Raw genomic sequence first — 18,122 nt, forward strand, 5'->3', positions numbered from 1 at the left:
GGAGCCATTGTCCTCTTTTCGAGCTCTTATCTTGAGGCCACTTTAGTTTTCACCTGTCCAATCATTCTTCACTGACCCCATAACCATGCCCATACTGGCATTTTGGTTTTAGAGAATAGTCCATGACATTTTCCTTTTAATGTTCTTGTGGTGGTTTTAAGGAATGGGACAAGTCACAGAACTGTTGTAAGTCCATTTCATAATTTATAAAATGGGCAAAACACTAACACCCATCTGATGGGCTATTAGGAGGTACAGACGGTAGATGATGCTCCAGACACACAGTACGAATCGTAGTTGTTCGGGCTATTTTTACAGAAAATTTGCTAAGCATACATCACTGGGCATAGGGGACAAAAAGATGATTCAAACCTGGATGCTGCCCTTGAGGGGTCTGCAGTCTGGTAGCTAAAGGTTTTCAGCTAAAGTGTGCCTATCCGCTCTTAGCCACATGGGCAAATGTGACAAACACCATAGACCCTTACCTTTAAGGGATGGTAACCAGGTGCAGTTTATGAGAGAGATGTCAACAAAACCCAGGAGTTACAGGTAGGTAGGATTTGGATATCCAGAGGGTACGGGAAGAGCATTCCTGGCAGAGGGATGAGTATAAGCAAATGCACAGTGGAAGGACAGTGCAAGGTGTGTTTGGGGAATGGAAAGTCATTCTGCTTGATTAGAGTACACTCCTAATTCTTCTGCTGAACTCACAAAACTGCTCATTCATTTTTCCATTCAACTTCTGTAAGCACCTGTGTTTGGCAGAGATGAGCAATTTGGTCACTGCTTACAAGAAGTTTACAGTTGGTAGAGGAGGAAGATAAGCAGATCAGTCACGAGCTTGCGATAGACAGAGCCATCACTGGAGTATCTGGGTGTGGATGAAAGGTCCCCCTCTTGCAGGGGCCCTTTCAATGTTTTCTTATGGTCATATGACTTAGTAAGGTTTTCCAAAGTAAGATATATTAACTGCAATTGGTTAAGATCATTTACTTTTTCCACTCTGACTTCCCTCTGCCATACTACCCCTCATGTGAGTGGTGCTATAAGGGCCATAGGTATTTCTGAGGGAGACTGAGTGGTGCAAGTGGTTTGCAATCAGCTGCTAACCAAAAGGTTGGAGGTTCAAACCCACCCAGTAGCTCCAAGAAAGAAAAACCAAAAAACACAAACCCGATTCTGACTCCTAGCAACCCTATAGGGCAGAGTAGAACTCATCGTAGGGTTTCCAAAGTTGTATATCTTTATGGAAGCAGGCTGCCACATCTTTCTCCCGCAGAGCAGCTGGTGGGTTCCAACCACTGATCTTTTGGTTAGCAGCCGAGCACTTAACCACTGCGTGACCAGGTCTCCATGAAGAAGAAAAGGCTTGGCAAATTGCTTCCATAAAGATTATTGTTGTTGTTAGGTGCCGATGGATCGGTTCTGACTCATAGTGACCCCATGCATAACGGAACGAAACACTGCCCAGTCCTGCACCATCCTCACAATTGTTGCTATGTTTGAGCCTCTTGTTGTAGCCACTATGTAAAGATTACAGCCAAGAAAACCCTATGGAGTAGTTGTACTCTTTAACACAGCGGGTCACCATGAGTCGGGGGCCAACTTGATGACAGCTACCAACAACAGCAAGAGGCATTTTTGGAGGCAAGTAAAGAGGAATTTAAGACACATTTCATTTGGCTTCTGTTGTATATATGTAATGGTTTGTGGGCCCTTTTCTCTGCATAGTTAGGTTGTTGCTAACGAGCATCACTGCAAGGTAGAAAAATGGCTTCATTTATGGTGCCGACTCACCTGGCCCATGACATCAAAAGGCAGGGCCAGAGGCTGATTTGTGATGGGAATGTGTCCAGCAGCACTGGCACTGTACACATGTGGGTGGTGGAGCAGAATCAAGGTCTGAAGTGTACGCAGCCAGAAGCTAAACTGTGGAAAAGCCCTCCACACTTGTGTGTTTTCCCAAATTTGACAAAAATCTTTAAAATGTATGTGGCATTACCAATAACGAGTTGTGAAGCTGAAACTCTTTCAAACTATCAATAATTAATGAGAAATTTTGGCCTATCTTGCCAGGGGAAAGACTGAATTATCTTTATACTCTTTATATGCTCACCTCTTGGCTGTTGAGTGATAGGCAGCTACCTGCCATTCCTTTCCTCTTGTCAGAATAGACTCTGCTTCCTTCTTCCACTTCCTTAAATTGAGGCTCAGAGAACCACACCTAGGGTGTCCCCAGTGATAAGTCCTTCAACATTACTGATTGCTTGGATTCTAATCCAGGTCCTGTCACTAATCAGCTGGGTAGCCTGAGGAAAGCTAAACTCTCTGATCTTCTATTTCCTCATCTGTGCAATGGGGACAATAACAGGGCATAAGCCTTTGGAAGGGAGGAAAGGAGAGAGTGCATAGGGAGTACCCCCAGCACGGTGTAGCACAGTAAGCGTGGCACGGAGCAAGACCTAATAAATGATAGCTATTAGCATTATTATTATCCGATGTGGTCAGGGAGCACAGTGACTGCAGAAACATCCTGCAGATATGGAAGAAACCAATTTCCCAGTGCCGGCCGGCGGCCATCAGTTATTTTTATGAGGCACACACATACTCAGGTAAAGGGCATCTCCTGCATAACAGATCTTAATAGGCCCATCTGTGATGGCCTCGCAGCTACACAAGCACCTTCTGGCATTTCTGCAGCCTGTTTTGCCCCAGCAGGATTGGGGGCTGACCCCCCATCCTGTAGTACCTGACAGATGTAACCCTTCACACACCATCCTGTCCTCTCCCTGTTCCTGTGCCCCAGTCTGCTGAGAGCTCACAGCAAAGCTGAGGCTGACTTACTTCTATATCTCTCTCCCTCTGCCTCCCTCTCTGCCTGCCTTCCTACTTCTTGCCATAAATATTTACTGTGTCTAGCCACCATAGTCTTCCTTGATCCTAAGACTACTTAGGAGACTCACACTAAAATTTCCAAAAAATATTTTTGGAGGGGGTTGACATAGGGCTACCAATTTTTTATTTTAACAAGTAGGACATTAAAACAGAAAAACAACAAACTACTATCATTATTATGGCTACTATTCAAATTTACGCACCAATTACCAATGCCAAAGATGAAGAAATTGAAGATTTTTACCAACTTCTGCAGTCTGAAATTGATCTAACACACACTGATAATTACTGGTGAATGGAATGCGTAAGTTAGAAAGAAAAAAGAAAGATCAGCAGTTGGAAAATATTGCCTTGGTGAAAGAAATGACACCAGAGATCACATGACAGAATTTTGCAAGACCAAAGACTTATTCATTGCAAATATCTGTTTTCAACAACGTAAACAGTAACTATACACATGGACCTCGTCAAATGGAACACACAGGAATCAAATCGACCACGTCTGTGGAAAGAGACAATGGAAAAGCTCAATATTATCAGTCAAAACAAGGCTAGGGGCCAATGGCCGAACAGACTATCCGTTGCTCATATGCAAGTTCAACTTGAGGCTAAGGAAAATTAAAACAAGTCCACAAGAGCCAAAGTTCTACCATGAGTATATCCCACCTAAATTTAGATACCATCTCAAGAATAGATTTGACCCAGTGAACCCTAAGGACAAAAGCAAGACCAGATGAGTTGTAGGATGACATCAAGGACATCATACATAAAGAAAGCAAAAGGTCATTAAAAAGACATAAAGAAAGAAAAGACCAAAATGGATGTCAGAAGAGACTCTGAAACTTGCTCTTGAATGCAGAATAGCTAAAGCAAAAGGATGAAATGATAAACTAAAAGAGCTGAACAGAAGATTTCAAAGGGCAGCACTAGAAGATAAAGTAAAGTATTATAATGAAACGTGCAAAGACTTGGAGTTAGAAAACTAAAACATTGGCATTTCTCAAGCTGAAAGAAGAAGAAAAAATTCAAGCCATGAATTGCAATAGTGAAGGATTCTATGGGCACAATATTGAATGACACAAGAAGCATCAAAAGAAGATGGAAGGAATACACAGAGTGACTGTACCAAAAAGAATTGGTTGACGTTCAGCCATTTCAGGAGGTAGCATATGATCAAGAACAGGAAGAAGTCCAAGCTGCACTGAAGGCATTGGTGAAAAACAAGGTTCCAGGAATTGATGGAATACCAATTGAGAAGTTTCAACAAACAGATGAAACACTGGAAGCGCTCACTCGTCTATGACAAGAAATTTGGAAGACAGCTACGTGGCCAACCAGCTGGAAGAGATCCATATTTGTGCCCATTCCAAAGAAAGGTGATCCAACAGAATGCAGAAATTATCAAACAGTATCATTAATATCACACGCAAGTAAAATTTTGCTGAAGATAATGCAAAAGCAGTTGCAGCAGTACATTGACAAAGAACTGCCAGAAATGCAAGCTGGATTCAGAAGAGGGTGTGGAAAGGGGGATATCATTGCTGATGTCAGACAGATCTTGGCTGAAACCAGAGAATACCAGAAAAATGTTTACCTATGCAGTTTACTGACTAAGCAAAGGCATTCGACTGTGTGGATCATTACAAAGTATGGATAACATTGCAAAGAATGGGAATTCCAGAACATTTAATTGTGCTCATGAGGAACCTGTACATAGAGGCAGTCATTCAAAAAGAACAAGGGGATACTGTGTGGTTTAAAATCAGGAAAGGTGTGCATCAGGGTTGTATCTTTTCACCAAACTCATTCAATCTGTATGTGGAGCAAATAACACGAGAAACTGGAGTATATAAAGAAGAACATGCCATCAGGATTGGATGAAGACTTATTAACAACCTGCAATATGCAGATGACAAAACCTTGCTTGCTGAAAGTGAAGAGGACTTGAAGCACTTACTGATGAAGATCAAAGACTACAGCTTTCAGTATGGATTACACCTCAACGTAAAGAAAACAAAAATCCTCACAACTGGACCTATAAGCAACATCATGATAATCAGAGAAAATATTGAAGTTGTCAAGGATTTCATTTTGCTTGGATCCACAATCAACACTCTTGAAGCAGCAGTCAAGAAATCAAACGACATATTGCATTGGGCAAAGCTGCTGCAAAAGACCTCTTTAACTTGTTAAAAAGCAAAGACTGCACTTTGAGGAGTAAGGTGCGCCTGACCCAAGCCATGGTATTTTCAATGCCTCATACACATGTGAAAGCTGGACAATGAATAAGGAAGCCTGAAGAAGAATAGATGCCTTTGAATTATGGTGTTGGTGAAGAATATTGAATATACCACGGACTGCCAGAAGAACGAACAAATCTGTCTTGGAAGAAGTACAGCTAGAATGCTTCTTAGAAGGGAGGATGGCAACACTTTATTTCACGTTTTGGACATGATATGAGGAAGAACCAGTCCCTGGAGAAGGACATCATGTTTGGAAAAGTAGAAGGTCAGCAACAGAGAAGACCCTCAACAAGATGGATTGACACAGTGGCTTTAACAATGAGCTCAAGCATAGCAACGATTGTGAGGATGGTGCAGGACCAGGCAGGGTTTTGCTCTGTTGAACATAAGGTTGCAATGAGTTTGAACTGACTCGACGGCACCTAACAACAACGCTATTATTATAACTTATTATTATGGTTATTCCATCAAAGAAATGCCATTTTAGTGTCCCAAATTGAAAGCATATAGTCTTTAGTATAAAAGGACAGTCATTTATATTGAATATATTTAGTTTTTTAAAAATGTAGCCTTTTTCTAGTTGTTTTACTCCTTTTACCATGAACCAGTGAAAACTTTGCTATACATAAGCACCAGACTTCAGACCAACGTTCAGAAAGCACTATAGTAGCAGCAGGAATAATATAGCTAATGTTTACTGAGTGTCATATGTGGAGGCTCTATCATTTACTAGCTGTGTGACCTGGGGCAAGTTACTGAAACCCTCTGAACTCTAGTTCTCTCATTATAAAGACAGGGATGATGATGCTTGCTTTGCAGAGGAGCTGTGAGAATGACAGGGGTACAGAGTATTAAGTATAGAGCAGTGTACCTGGTATGTGGAAGATGTTTCCACAGTGCTCATTCTCTCATCCTTCTCCAGGGCAGCTCTAGTTCAAAGAAATCACCTTTCCTCCTGCCAGCCTGCCTGCCCTTCCTCCACATGAGCTGGCCCAAGGGACTGGGCAGGACTTAGAATGCATCTGGATACATTCAGGGAAGCTTATCCAAGTTTTCTGGGTTCTCCATGGGGTACCCATTCCAGGAGTTCCCAGGCACTGGAGGACTGGTGCTGTGCCAGCTGCATAAGACTCACTTGGGAAACTTATTAAAAATATAGAGATTCTCAGCCCCACCACCAGGAATTCTGATACAATAGGTGAGGCCCAAGAATCTATGTTTTTAAAATCAGCACTTCCCCGCCCCCTGCTGCAGATGTCGCTGATGAGCAGCTAGGTTTGCCCACATCTTCTGGGTTTTCAGTGGTGACATTTCTGTCTGCTCAATGCATGAGAGTGTCTGTCGGATCACTCCTGTTATGGCATCTTGTAAGCCCTGATGAATGGGTCTGAGGAAGAGCCTAAAGGAATCCTCTTGGCTAGGTTTAGCTCCTGCTCAAGTCCTCCCCTTCTCAATCAATGGTGCCTCCATCCACCCACGTGGCTCTATCCAGAAACCCGGAGATCATTCTGGATACATTTCTCTTATTGACTCTCCTACACCGCAGCCAACTCATCCCCAAGTCCTTGAATTTTCTACTTCTTCCCACCTCCACTGCCACCACCACCATCTCTCACCATGATTGCAAGGCCTCCTAATTGTTCTGTCTCTAGTTTGTGTTCCACACAGCAGCCCGAGTCCTCTTCTAAAGACATAATTCAGATAGTATCTCTCATCAGCTTCAAAGCCTTCACAGTGGCCAATGCACTTAAGATAAAACCTAAAGCCCTTATTCTGGTCCAGAAGTCCCTACATGGCCTGGCCGACACCCACCCCTCCGGCCTCGACTTGTGCCAGCCTCTCCTCGTTCCTTGCCATCTCCTGCCTCAGGATGGTCAGGCTTGACCTTTCTTCTGCCCAGATCCCTCTTCTTCTACCTGTCCCCTTCACTGAATTATCTCCTCCAAACTGTTCAGGATTCTGTCTAAATGCAATATACTGATCCCTGCTATGTACGTCTACAGCATCTCATCCCTTTCCTTCAAGTCACTCATCTCAATTTCCATTCATGTTTATTTGTGTGCATGTGATTTTCAGAATCTCTGTGTTCCCCACTAGGACTAAATTCTATGAGAGCACAGAGCATGGCTGTTTTTCTCTTACTCATCTCCAGTACCCAGCAAAGGCCTGGACATAATGGGCACTCAAGAAACACATATTTATTCAGTGAATGAATGAATGAATGATTAAAATAGGGACCTAGATGAAGGGCAAGGAATGCTCTTCCTTATGGCTGGGGTGACTGACGAAAGTGTCCAACCTTGAGGGACCCACGTTATAGTGCAGGAGATGTGGAGAAATTCTAGCCCTGAGCTACAAGGTGGATGGTTCTCCTCGTCATTTCATGGGTGGGTTCTTTATTAGGGTGAGCAGGGAGTGGAAGCAAGGAAGGGTTTTTTAACAGAAGCACAATAACCGACTTGTGAGGCTGTCTCTGGGCTTTCTGGAGAGCATTTGCCATGGAAGAATTTGGGACCAGATGCCAAAAAGTCCAGACATCTCCTTGGTACAGTGGAACAGGCACAGGCCTGCTCTGACGGACTTGGGTTCAACTCTAAGCTCTATCTCTTACTTGCCGCGTGACCTTGAGCAAGTAGTCTAACCACTCTGAGCGTCAGTATATTCAGCTGTAAAGAGAGAGCAATTACTCTCCCCTGGCAGGGTATTTGTGAGGATTAATGAGATAATATCTATAGAGGGTCTAGCACAGTGTCTGATAGGTAGTACATGTTCAGTAATGATAAGATCTTACTAGACTGTAAGTCTCCTGTAGGCAGGGGCCACATTTGTTTTTGGCTCAACAATCCAATGTCTAGTACAATGCCTAGCACATAGTAGGTGCTTTAACCAGCTGTCGTCAAGTTGATTCCAACTCACGGAAATCCCACGTGAGTCAGACTAGAACTGTGCCCCATAGAGTTTTTAATGGCTGATTTTTCAGAAATAGATCATCGGGCCTGCCTTCTAAGTTGCCTCTGGGTGGACTCAAACCTCCAAACTTTTAGTTAGCAGCCGAGTGCTTTAACCATTTGTACCACCCAGGGACTCCAACAGGTACCTTAGAAAGTCTTTATTAATGATTTAAAAAATGGTTGGCTGTATTTTCCTTCTTCAGTATGATTTCCCTCTTCCAGAAAGGCTTCAGCTGTGTGCAAAAATCAAGTACACAAACCAATTGCTTTCCTTGAGGGTATCTCAAATTTTTGTGTTTCGAAATCTCAGAGCTGGAGGATTAGCTTGTGTGTTTGTGGGGGTGGCTCTGTCTTGAGTCACCTTTGAGACCCTTCCTCTCCCTCCCTTTGCTCTTCCGGGAGGTGGAGATTCATCAGCCCCCATCTGAATGAGAGGCCTGGAGAAATACATCAGTGGAGAGAGAGATTCCTATTTGGTTCCAGTACTACAGACAGCACAATTGTTTCTTTGAAAATTGACCTTCATTTCTTTGGAGGGGAAAGCAGTTAGTTTAATAATGGCTTCCTGGTGCCTTTCAGCATTTTAAAAGACGGAAGAAAGATTTGGAGCGAGGCAAGTTTCCAGTGTTTTCTAAACAACTCACTAAGCCCAGCTACCAGTTGGCTGCCCAGGACTTACTGCTTCCCCTCTCCCTCCACTGCAATGCACATCCCTCAATACCCTAGCCACTTCTGGAGACCCTGACCAGCCCTCCCCCAGGCAGATGGCAGCAGGCCTGCATTATAATGCTGGGCAGCAGAAGATTCTCTTGAACATCTTGTCCATGGCCCATCGAGTAGAAATGCTGCTATATTATATTCCAATTATTCCCTGTCCCTCCCTGGTCTGATTCCAGGTGCTGAATAAAGAGGTCCTTGTTTGGTGGGGTCCATCCCTGCTACCGAGTGAGCTCTGGTCCCTGGGCCAACTTGGTCTGAGGCCACAGAGAAAGGGTGGGGAGGAGGTATGGTGGGTGTTACAGGTGGGGAGGGCCCAGCAGAAGACAAGAGGCCCAGCTCCACAGGAAGCCTGACCATACTCCTAAAAATAAAAATAAGGGAGGAAAGAAAACAAATGGGGCCCTGAACAGGGTCCTGTGGGGGTCATGGCTATTTTCCCTCCTTCCTAGGAGGAATCCCAACCCTTCTCTCCCATGGAGAAAATAAACACATCTATGGAAATCTGGTGCCATCCAGGCACCTGGAAGTCTACCTCCGATGGGAAGTTACTCCTACCTGCACTTCTCTGTCTGCCAAGCACTGTCTCCACCAGCTCTGCTTTCTCCCTTCATGAGTGAAATGCCTTTAATGGAAAATTTAGAATTTGGAACCTTCTTCAGATTCCAAAGGAGTTATTGTTTGACACCATGCTACTTCTATTTGGTTCTATTTGGGTGTTATTTGAAATCAGGAAGAAGAAACTCACATCTCCACTTTGCTGAGATGCTTTTCCTCATTGAATTATTAAGAAAGCATTAATTAAGCACCTGCTCTGGTCGAAAGCTCTTGGGAATCTTTCAGAGTCCATCCCAAACCCAAGGCAGTCCTACCTGCCTGGAGTTCACAGTCCTCACCTGGCAGCTATTGGGTTTCCAGGGAAGAAGGATACGGATGGAGTTGGCCTAGGGACAGCACACTGGGAGGTCTCTAGGAGACCACAACATGGTGGTCAGAAGGTTTCATTGCAAGGATAGGAGAGGCAAGCTCTGATAGCATCAGGGTGGTAAGAGATCTCACTTTTTATTTGTAGAAGCCAAGGACATGAGATAGCAGGAGAGGAGCTCAGAAGGATGTGGACAGAAAGGAGAGAAAGAAGTAGGGAGAGTATGAGTGAGAGTGTTGGGTGGGAAGAAAATGAGGAGAACTTGATGACTTGAAGGATTCCCTAGGTGGTACAAGTTGTTAACTCATTCTGCTACTGATCGAAAGGTTGGAGGTTTGAGCCCATCCAATGGTGCCTTAGAAGAAAGACCTGGGGATCTACTTACCAAAAATTACCACTGAAAACTCTATGGAGCACAGTTCTACTCTGACATATATGGGGCTGCCATGAGTCAGAATTGGCCCAACGGCAACTGGTGGTGGTGATGATTTGAAGAGCTGGATCCAGAGAGAAGCCACATCATCCCACACCACTGTGTGGCTGGGGAAAGTTTAAGCCTTGCAGTATTTAAAATTCTGGCATCCAGGATGCTGGAGTCTGGAGGAGCTGAGAGAACCTCTGGCCAGTGGTCCACCTCTTCAATATCACCTGGTGGCTGATTAATATGCAGACTTCTGGCATCCATCTGGTTTACTGAATCAGATTCTCTGTGGATTGGGCCAGGAAGCTGCATTTTACTCAAATTTGACAGGTGATTTGTGATTCTGATACTTGTTGAAGTCCTTGATGCAGTCGAAGCCTCTTTTTCTCCAGAAGTGCAATCTAAAGCCCAGAGAGGTAAAGCAACAAGCCTGAGGTCACACAGCTAACTGATGGCAAAGCCCAAATGAGAACTCTTGCTCTTGATTGCCAGACCACTGCTCCTTCTATTTCAACTTGCTGGAAGCCTCCTCACCTGTTTGGAGCTGTGTCCCCTGCCCTCTATAGCCAAAGCCTGCTCCTTTGATCCATCTCTGCATCCTTCTGGGTCCTTGTCCTTCCCGAGGATGCTCTAGTCACAGCCTCTCCAGGCTAGAGAGTGGTGGGGGGTGGAGGAGAGAAGGAAGAAATGGGAAACACCACGTTCTCTTCTGAATCTTTAGTAATAGCTGCAGGATTGGTAACTTAGCTGAGAAGGAGAAAAACACAGAGCTATACCCTACACTTCATTGGGGTTTGGTTTGTCATACTTACAGCTAACTTTCTTTGAGCCTTTGCTGTGTACCAGACACTGTTTAAAGTGCTTTCCATGAATCAGTGCAAATCCCATGAAGCAAATTATTAATTAGCCCCATTTTACAGATGGAGAAACTGAGGCTCACAGAGGAGCAGTCATTTGGCCAAGGTCGCAAAACTAGTAAGTGGCCAAATCACTTCTGTGTACAACTCTGATCTTTGTAACGGCCCCAGTACAGTGTGAACTTTCATCTACTTTAACCCCAACAAGCCTGCAAAAGGACACAGAAAGCTTGGGAAAGAAAAGACAGCTTCTGTGCAGTGGGATTTGATCCCTCCTAGGGCTGTGAACTTCAAAGCCTTTCCACAGAACACCACTGAAAATATTTCAGGAAAGCATTAGCCTGCAAGCCTGCCTTAGAGAAGATGACACAGAGAGTAGGTTAAGCAGCCTTCTTTCTTTCTTTTAAAAATTTTTTTTTTTAAAAAGGGAAACTCTTGATAATAACTTGCTTTCTTTCCATTTGTCTTTTTCTCTTGAATGCGGTGTATCTTCAGAATGCCAGTTACTTGAGAGATTTGGTTCCATTTGGTTCTGACTGAGACCCTAGTGTGACTGTGGGCATATGTGGTTCAGGGAATGTAGCAGCTGTTACCTCTCCTGATATCATGGTACACAACCGTGCCATGACCACTTACCTCCATTCATTTTCTCTGGTGTCCCCCAGGGATATGAGAAGACACCAAAGCAGACCAGTGTCTCAGAGAAGGGACTGGGGCTTCCCAAGCCATGTGGACAGCACGTCACAGTACCCTTCTCTAGATTTATCACCTAACCAGACCTCGACTTCCTTAGGAGAAACCAGGGAACATTTTAAACCATTCAGTTAGTAGGACCACCAAACCAAAGACAATAGGCACTTTTTTTTTATGGGGGGAGGAATCCACCTAATCCCATCTTACCAGCATTTTGCATCTGGCAGGTGAAGGTGAGGGACACTATAATTTAATTCTGGGGCATTCCATAAATCAACAGAGTTAGGTACATTTTTGGATGAAAACTGAGAATGTGTGACCCTCTGATCATCTTCTCTTTTACATTTCCAGCTTTAGTTAACTTAAAGGCTGGTGCAATTGTAAAATGCTCTTATTAACTGATAATGAAGGGAGTGCATTGAGGTGGTAGCAAGCAGTGAAGGCAAGAGGGGGAGAACGCCGCCTCTGCAAATCTCTTCAGAAGCGTGGGTCTCTGCAAGAGCTCTGGAAACGCTGAATGAAAACTGCCTTTCTGTGTACGAGCTGCCTCCCTGCCTCCCGAATGCCGCGTCCGCAGTAACTACAAACTATTTTGTATGCTGCATTAGTGACGCTGCCTTAGCAGACACATCATTACTACTGAAAGAACGTTGGTATGATGTTCAAGCCCAATGTCCTTTTAAATTATTAAATCAAGGCTGCTGAGTGAGTCATTCCATATACCAGATTTTCCTCCTGTGGTTCTATTTCAAGTGGCTATGCGTACCTTAGCGCGCTTCACTAACACCTGAGTTGGTTCTTAGCCAGCTACCCAATCTGCAAAGCATTTGCAGAACAAACAGTATTATCTAATCTCTAAACACACAGAGACTGTCTTAAAAAATAAACAAACCAAAAAAAAACCACACACAAAAAAACTTCAAGCTCATCAGTCAACCCAAGATCCCAAAATGCCCGGTTCCCCTCTCCCAGTTCCCAACTTACCAAGTGGTAGAGCGATGAAGAAGGGTAGCCAACACAAGATGAACATACCGACCACAATGCCCAAGGTCTTGGCTGCTTTCTTTTCCCTGGAGAATTTAAAAAGTTTGACAGCTATGGAACTCCTGGGGTTGTGGCCCTTGGCCTTGGTACTGCTAAGGGTGTCCTCGTGAAAGTTCTTGGAGTGAATCCTCAGGGTCAGCTCCTTGGAGTTGGACATCTCCTTCATGACTCCAGCCTCCAGGTTCTTGGTGGTCCTCTTAGCAACGATGTAGACCCGGCAGTACATGACCAGAATGACCGCCAGAGGGATGTAGAAGGAACCTAGGGAGGAGAAGAGGGCATAGAAGGGTTCTTCAGTCACTCCGCATTCCTTGTCATCGTTGGGCGCTGGCTCCTTCCACCCAAGGAGAGGCCCAATGGAGATGACCGTAGACAACCCCCAGACACTCAGGAGTGCCAAGACGGCCTTCCTGCGGGTGACCAGAGTTGGGTACTGCAGAGAGTAGCGCACCCCAATGTAGCGATCGATAGAGATGGCGCACAGGCTCAGAATGGATGCTGTGCAGCACAGGACGTCCACGGCCGCCCAGATGTCACAGAAGATCCGCCCCAACACCCAATATCCTAGAACCTCCAGGGCAGCTGAGAAGGGAAGGACGGTGAAGCTTAACAGCAGGTCGGCAATCGCCAGGTTGACGATGAAGTAGTTGGTGGGCGTCCGGAGGTGACGGTTACAGGCCACAGACAAGATGACGACAATGTTGCCCACGATGGCAAAGAGGATGAAGGCGCCCAGCACCAGGCCCACAGAGATGGCCCTGGTGATGTCCAGCTGGGGCAGTGTGGAGTTGCTTGAGGTCTGGTTGGGGCCAGTGAAGTTGGCATTTTTCAACTCTCCCCAGTGGGCAGGTGCTGATGTATTGTGGCCGGTGTCCAGATTGGGATTCATTTTAGAGTCCGCCCTCCATAGCCAGGGGGTGATTGGGCTGGAAGGGCTGCAGCGAAGGCTCCTCAGCTGCCCTGAAACTTTGCTGCCACCGTGGTCTGCTTCCCAGAGGCGCCCTCCTGGCGAGAAGTCATCTCCCCCGGGCAGCCCAGCCCGGCCGCACGTCTCCTGCCTGCACCGAGCCGCTCGCTCTCCTGCTCGCCTGTCAGAGGGAGAAGGAAAGAGGGGATGAGGCGGCAGCTCCAAGTTTAATGGTCCACGTCAGGCGCGCCGGGCCGGGCTGGCGGGGGAGCGCCGGGGAGGAGGAGGGGGCGGCACGGAGGGGGCACCTGGCTCGGCCCGGCCCGCGGCGGCTCTGTGGACAGCGGCGCCTCCTCCGCCCAGCGCCGAGGAGGGTCTGCTTTCAATGAGCCGCCTCTGGGCTGACTGCACGGCGGTGACATCAGGCGGGGGAGCCCAGCGCCCTGACTCCGCGCGGCACTAGGGGGCAATGCGGGTCCAGCGAAGGCGCTGCAGCCCCGACGCCGCCAGTATGGTCAGCTGGAGGCCAGCCGCGGCCCGCCGCCCCCAGGGCAAGCCCTTTCCGGGTGGAGGAGCGACCTGGGCGTGGGGATTCCCTCTCCCCACCCCAAGGTGCCCACTGGGATTACTTCCCCTCCTACTCACTCTTCAGTTTCAAAAGGGAGCGCCTGGAATAAGCCCCCAAATTTAGAGAGACATGCAACTTTTCTGGCGCCTAAAAGAAAGAGGGAGAATTCCAGGGTTAGACGGGAGAGAGGGACTTGATTCAGAGCTGAAACCAATCCCTGCTCCATGTCTCCCACCTGAAACCTCTCTGGAGTCATAATAAAGGCTTCAGGCTTTCATTCATTCATTCGTTTAATTATTCATTCACTGACTCATTTATTCATTAACACACTGTTACTGAGTACCCACTGCATGCCAAAGATTCTGTCCAGGCACTGTTGGGTAAGTGGACAGAGACACCTGCCCTTGAAGAGCTTACATTCTAATGGAAGGAGACAGAAAATAAATAAATAAGCAACATATGAGATGTGCCCTATGATAATAGGTGCTATAAAGAAAATAAAACAAGGAGGAGGAAATGGAGTGGTGTGTGTGGGGAAAATTGACATTTTAAATGGGGTGCTCAGAGTGTCATGGAAGTGATATTTGAGTCAGGATCTGAAGGAAATGAGGTAATGAGTTAGCTGGCTATCTAGGGGTGGGGTTGGGGAGTGGGTCAGACACCTCTAAGCATCAGGGGAAGGGACTTGGGGGATCTTGGTTATTTGTTGATTTTTTTTCTTTCTGACTGGTATCCATGTTGCACATTCAGCTACAAGGACACACTCTCAGAATCAGGTGAATGGTACTTAGGAGAGAAACTTGCCCAGTTGTCAACGCCAACTCACGGTAACCTTGTGTGTCAGACTAGAACCGTTCTCCGTAGCGTTTTCAATGGCTGATTTTTTGGAAGTAGATCGCAAGGTCTTTCTTCCAAGGTGCTTCAGGGTGGACTATGGAACCTTTCAACATTTTCATTATCGTCTAAGTGAGTTAACTGTTTGCCTCACCCAGGGACTCCTAGGAGAAAAGGTATGGCCCAAAAAAGTATAGGAAAGCCTTATATTAGTTAACATTTATTCAATACTTCTTATGTCCTAGACACTGTGCCAAGTTCCTTTTGCATCTCCTCAAGACCATATGAGAGAGAGACCTATTATTATCATCAGTCCCATTCTGTGGACAGGACACAGAGGTACAGGGAAGTTTAACTCTTTGCCTAAGTCCACACAGCCATCAAGAAGAGGAGCTGGGAATTGAACTCAACCGCAGGTCTACTCCAGAGTTGAACATGTAACCACTGTGCCACATTTTCCCCTAGGGGCAAGATAGGGGATGGACTGTTACAGATGGAGCTATATTACAAGTAGTAAGTTCTGGGGTCCGAACTATGGGTGAGAGGGAGCTCATGTTTATTGAGCACTGAGAGCTGAGCATCTACTCATTTTCTTTTACTCTTCACAACAATCCTTTGAGAGAGGCATAACCGTTCTCCACTGACAGCTGAAAAGGAAAGTTATTACATTTCTGAAGTCAAATGGCTAATAGACCTGTGGCAAAACAATGGGCGGTGACAGAGGGAGACGGAAAAATAAAGCCCAGTCCCTCCTCTACTCCTGTCCCCAAGCCTGCATCTTGGTCCTCCATCACCCTGCTCTCTGCTGCTCTTGGTAATCTCTACTACCTGAGATTCAGGGGTGGGGAATGAGAAGGGGAATGAGCAGGGTGATTTACAACTAAGCTCCTCAATCTAGGTTCTTAACACCTCTTTCTTTGGGGGGAGGCAGGTGGTTATCACATATCTGTTTAAAATTTTGATGAAAGCGTGGGTCTTCTGCCCAAACGCGCACACTCCCAATTGTACCACCTTCATAATTTCAAGTTCTCTGGGGTTAAGAAATCTTGTGGGAGAGACAACCCTGAAAATGGATTTTGTTTCCTATCTCAATTAAACTAGCTTCAGTTGTATTTGAAAATTAAAAAATAAGAGATTCACAGGTTTATAGCGATTTAGATCTTCAAGAGCTCTCAGAGCCCTAGCTTGCCCATCTTCCCATTTGGATGTGTCCCAGGAGGCCAAGGGAATTGACAACTTCACAGAGCTAGTCAGGTGCAGAGCTGATTATCAGACTCAGTTTCTCTGACTCACAGACCAGTCCTCCTTCTTCTGCCACAGGGAGAAGCCACTCATGAGACCAGGAGTTCTTGAATAGTGCGATTTGAGGCCAGGAAAACTTGGGCAGCCCTCTGCCGGGGGAAGGGGGGTGGGGTGGTTCTTTATGAAAAGGAGAAGCTGTCCTTTGTCCTGGATGGAGACAGGGGCCTGGACCAGAATGATCTCTTCAGGTCCTCTAGCTAGCTCCAGGTTTCAGGGGAGCTTCCAGACCAAGATGGACTAGGAAGAAAGCCCTGTCAATCTACTTCCAAAAGTCAGCCATTGAAAACTCTGCAGATCATAACGGTCTGATCTGCAACCAATCATGGGGATGGTGCAGGACTGGGTAGTGTTTCGTTGCATTGTGTATAGGGTCACCGTGAACAAGCTCTAGGTGGTTCAGCTTCCCATACTGGATAAAGTGGCCCCCGTAGGCAACCTTTCTGCCCACCTTCCCACCGTCCCTTTTCCCACAGATCTTTCATAATGGGGGAGGAGGCTGGGTGGCATACACTCAATTCCCACCATTCCCATCATATATTTAAGTCTAGGATGATGGCATTTCTCTTGGACTGGTTTACTCCCAATGAGAATTGGGAGGAGGAAGAGAATGCCAGTAACTTGGCACAAAGTTGATGATTAGCGCAAAGACAGCGATGTGGGGAGCGGGAGGGCGGGGCAGTATGAAGAAGAAGTTCTAAGTCCACGTTTTGATGGTGGTGGCCCATTTCCCACTTCCCTGGGCATTAATTTCACCAGCTATTGAACAGCCAGCAGCACACATTGAATTTACGAGGCTCTGTCTGCGTAATTACAGTAACCTACTGCAATGTGAAAACTCAGCCCCTCAGACATTTTTCTATGGTGGCAAAAGGCTAGGAAAAAAATAAAAAGAGCAAATCTGAGACTCAGAGTTCGTTAATATTTGTTATGAAAGAGAATAGTTTGTTACCTAGACGAGAATTTATGTCTTAATTCAGGTGTACAGAAGTGAAAGAGATTATTGCGCCCCATCGAGAGGTTCAAAATCTCTGCTGATTTCAGACACGTTGTCATTTACCAGTGTCTTTCATGGAGACAAAACAAACATCCTACCATAAGGCAAAATAGGTATTAGCCTAATAGCAGTCATGTACCAGGACCCCGAGAAAGAACCTTTGCTAATGGTGCTTTCCTGCTACTCTTCCCCTTCCGTCACTGGAGATGCCTCTTAACCCCTCTGGCTGATATCTGACCCATGGAATTGACCATTTGTTTAGGTGCCATGAGTTTACAGACAGTATTTCATTTTCTCGGTACTCCCTGGGGCCAAGCCAAGCACAGAGCTCTGACTCACTGGAGGCTTGGGGAAGAAGAATCTTTTCATTATCCATCTGATTACATTAGAAAACTCTGATGTTGCAAGCTCCCATTTCTGTGAGCCCTCTAGGAGAAGCTGCCACTGACTTTGACCTGTGGGGAAACTGAGGCTATGGGAGGCTCAGGGATCTACTTAGGGGGCGGTCTATGAGAGGAAGTCTCTCACTTGTGCTCATGCCGTTTTGCACCATTCTTTCTTTCTTAGCTCTCGCTAGTTTTCAATTCAGTCATCCATATACAGGAGCACCAAGGTGCAAGGCATCACGCTAGCCTAGCGCTGCGAGTAAATCAAAGATGAAATACATGAAGCACATAATAACCTAGCACTGAGCTAAGTGCTGTGGAAGATGATGATAATGGCAAAGCACCCTTCAGAGAGTGCCTGTTACGTGTCAGGCACTGTGCTAGG

At 45.9% G+C, this 18,122-nt stretch overlaps 1 protein-coding gene across 1 annotated transcript in view; it reads right to left on the reverse strand.

The window, feature by feature from the left end:
• Window positions 1–13,800, reverse strand: part of ADRA1B (adrenoceptor alpha 1B) — a 66,688-nt gene extending 52,888 nt beyond the window's left edge. Inside the window, exon 1 of the mRNA XM_004371247.1 lies at window positions 12,687–13,800. Coding sequence (XP_004371304.1) covers window positions 12,687–13,635 — 949 coding nt within the window. The 5' untranslated portion in view covers window positions 13,636–13,800. The remainder of the gene's footprint in view (window positions 1–12,686) is intronic.
• Between the last annotated feature and the right edge of the window lie 4,322 nt (window positions 13,801–18,122).

This window comes from Trichechus manatus, unplaced genomic scaffold, assembly GCF_000243295.1.
Source record: "Trichechus manatus latirostris isolate Lorelei unplaced genomic scaffold, TriManLat1.0 scaffold00011, whole genome shotgun sequence".
NCBI lineage: Eukaryota > Metazoa > Chordata > Mammalia > Sirenia > Trichechidae > Trichechus > Trichechus manatus.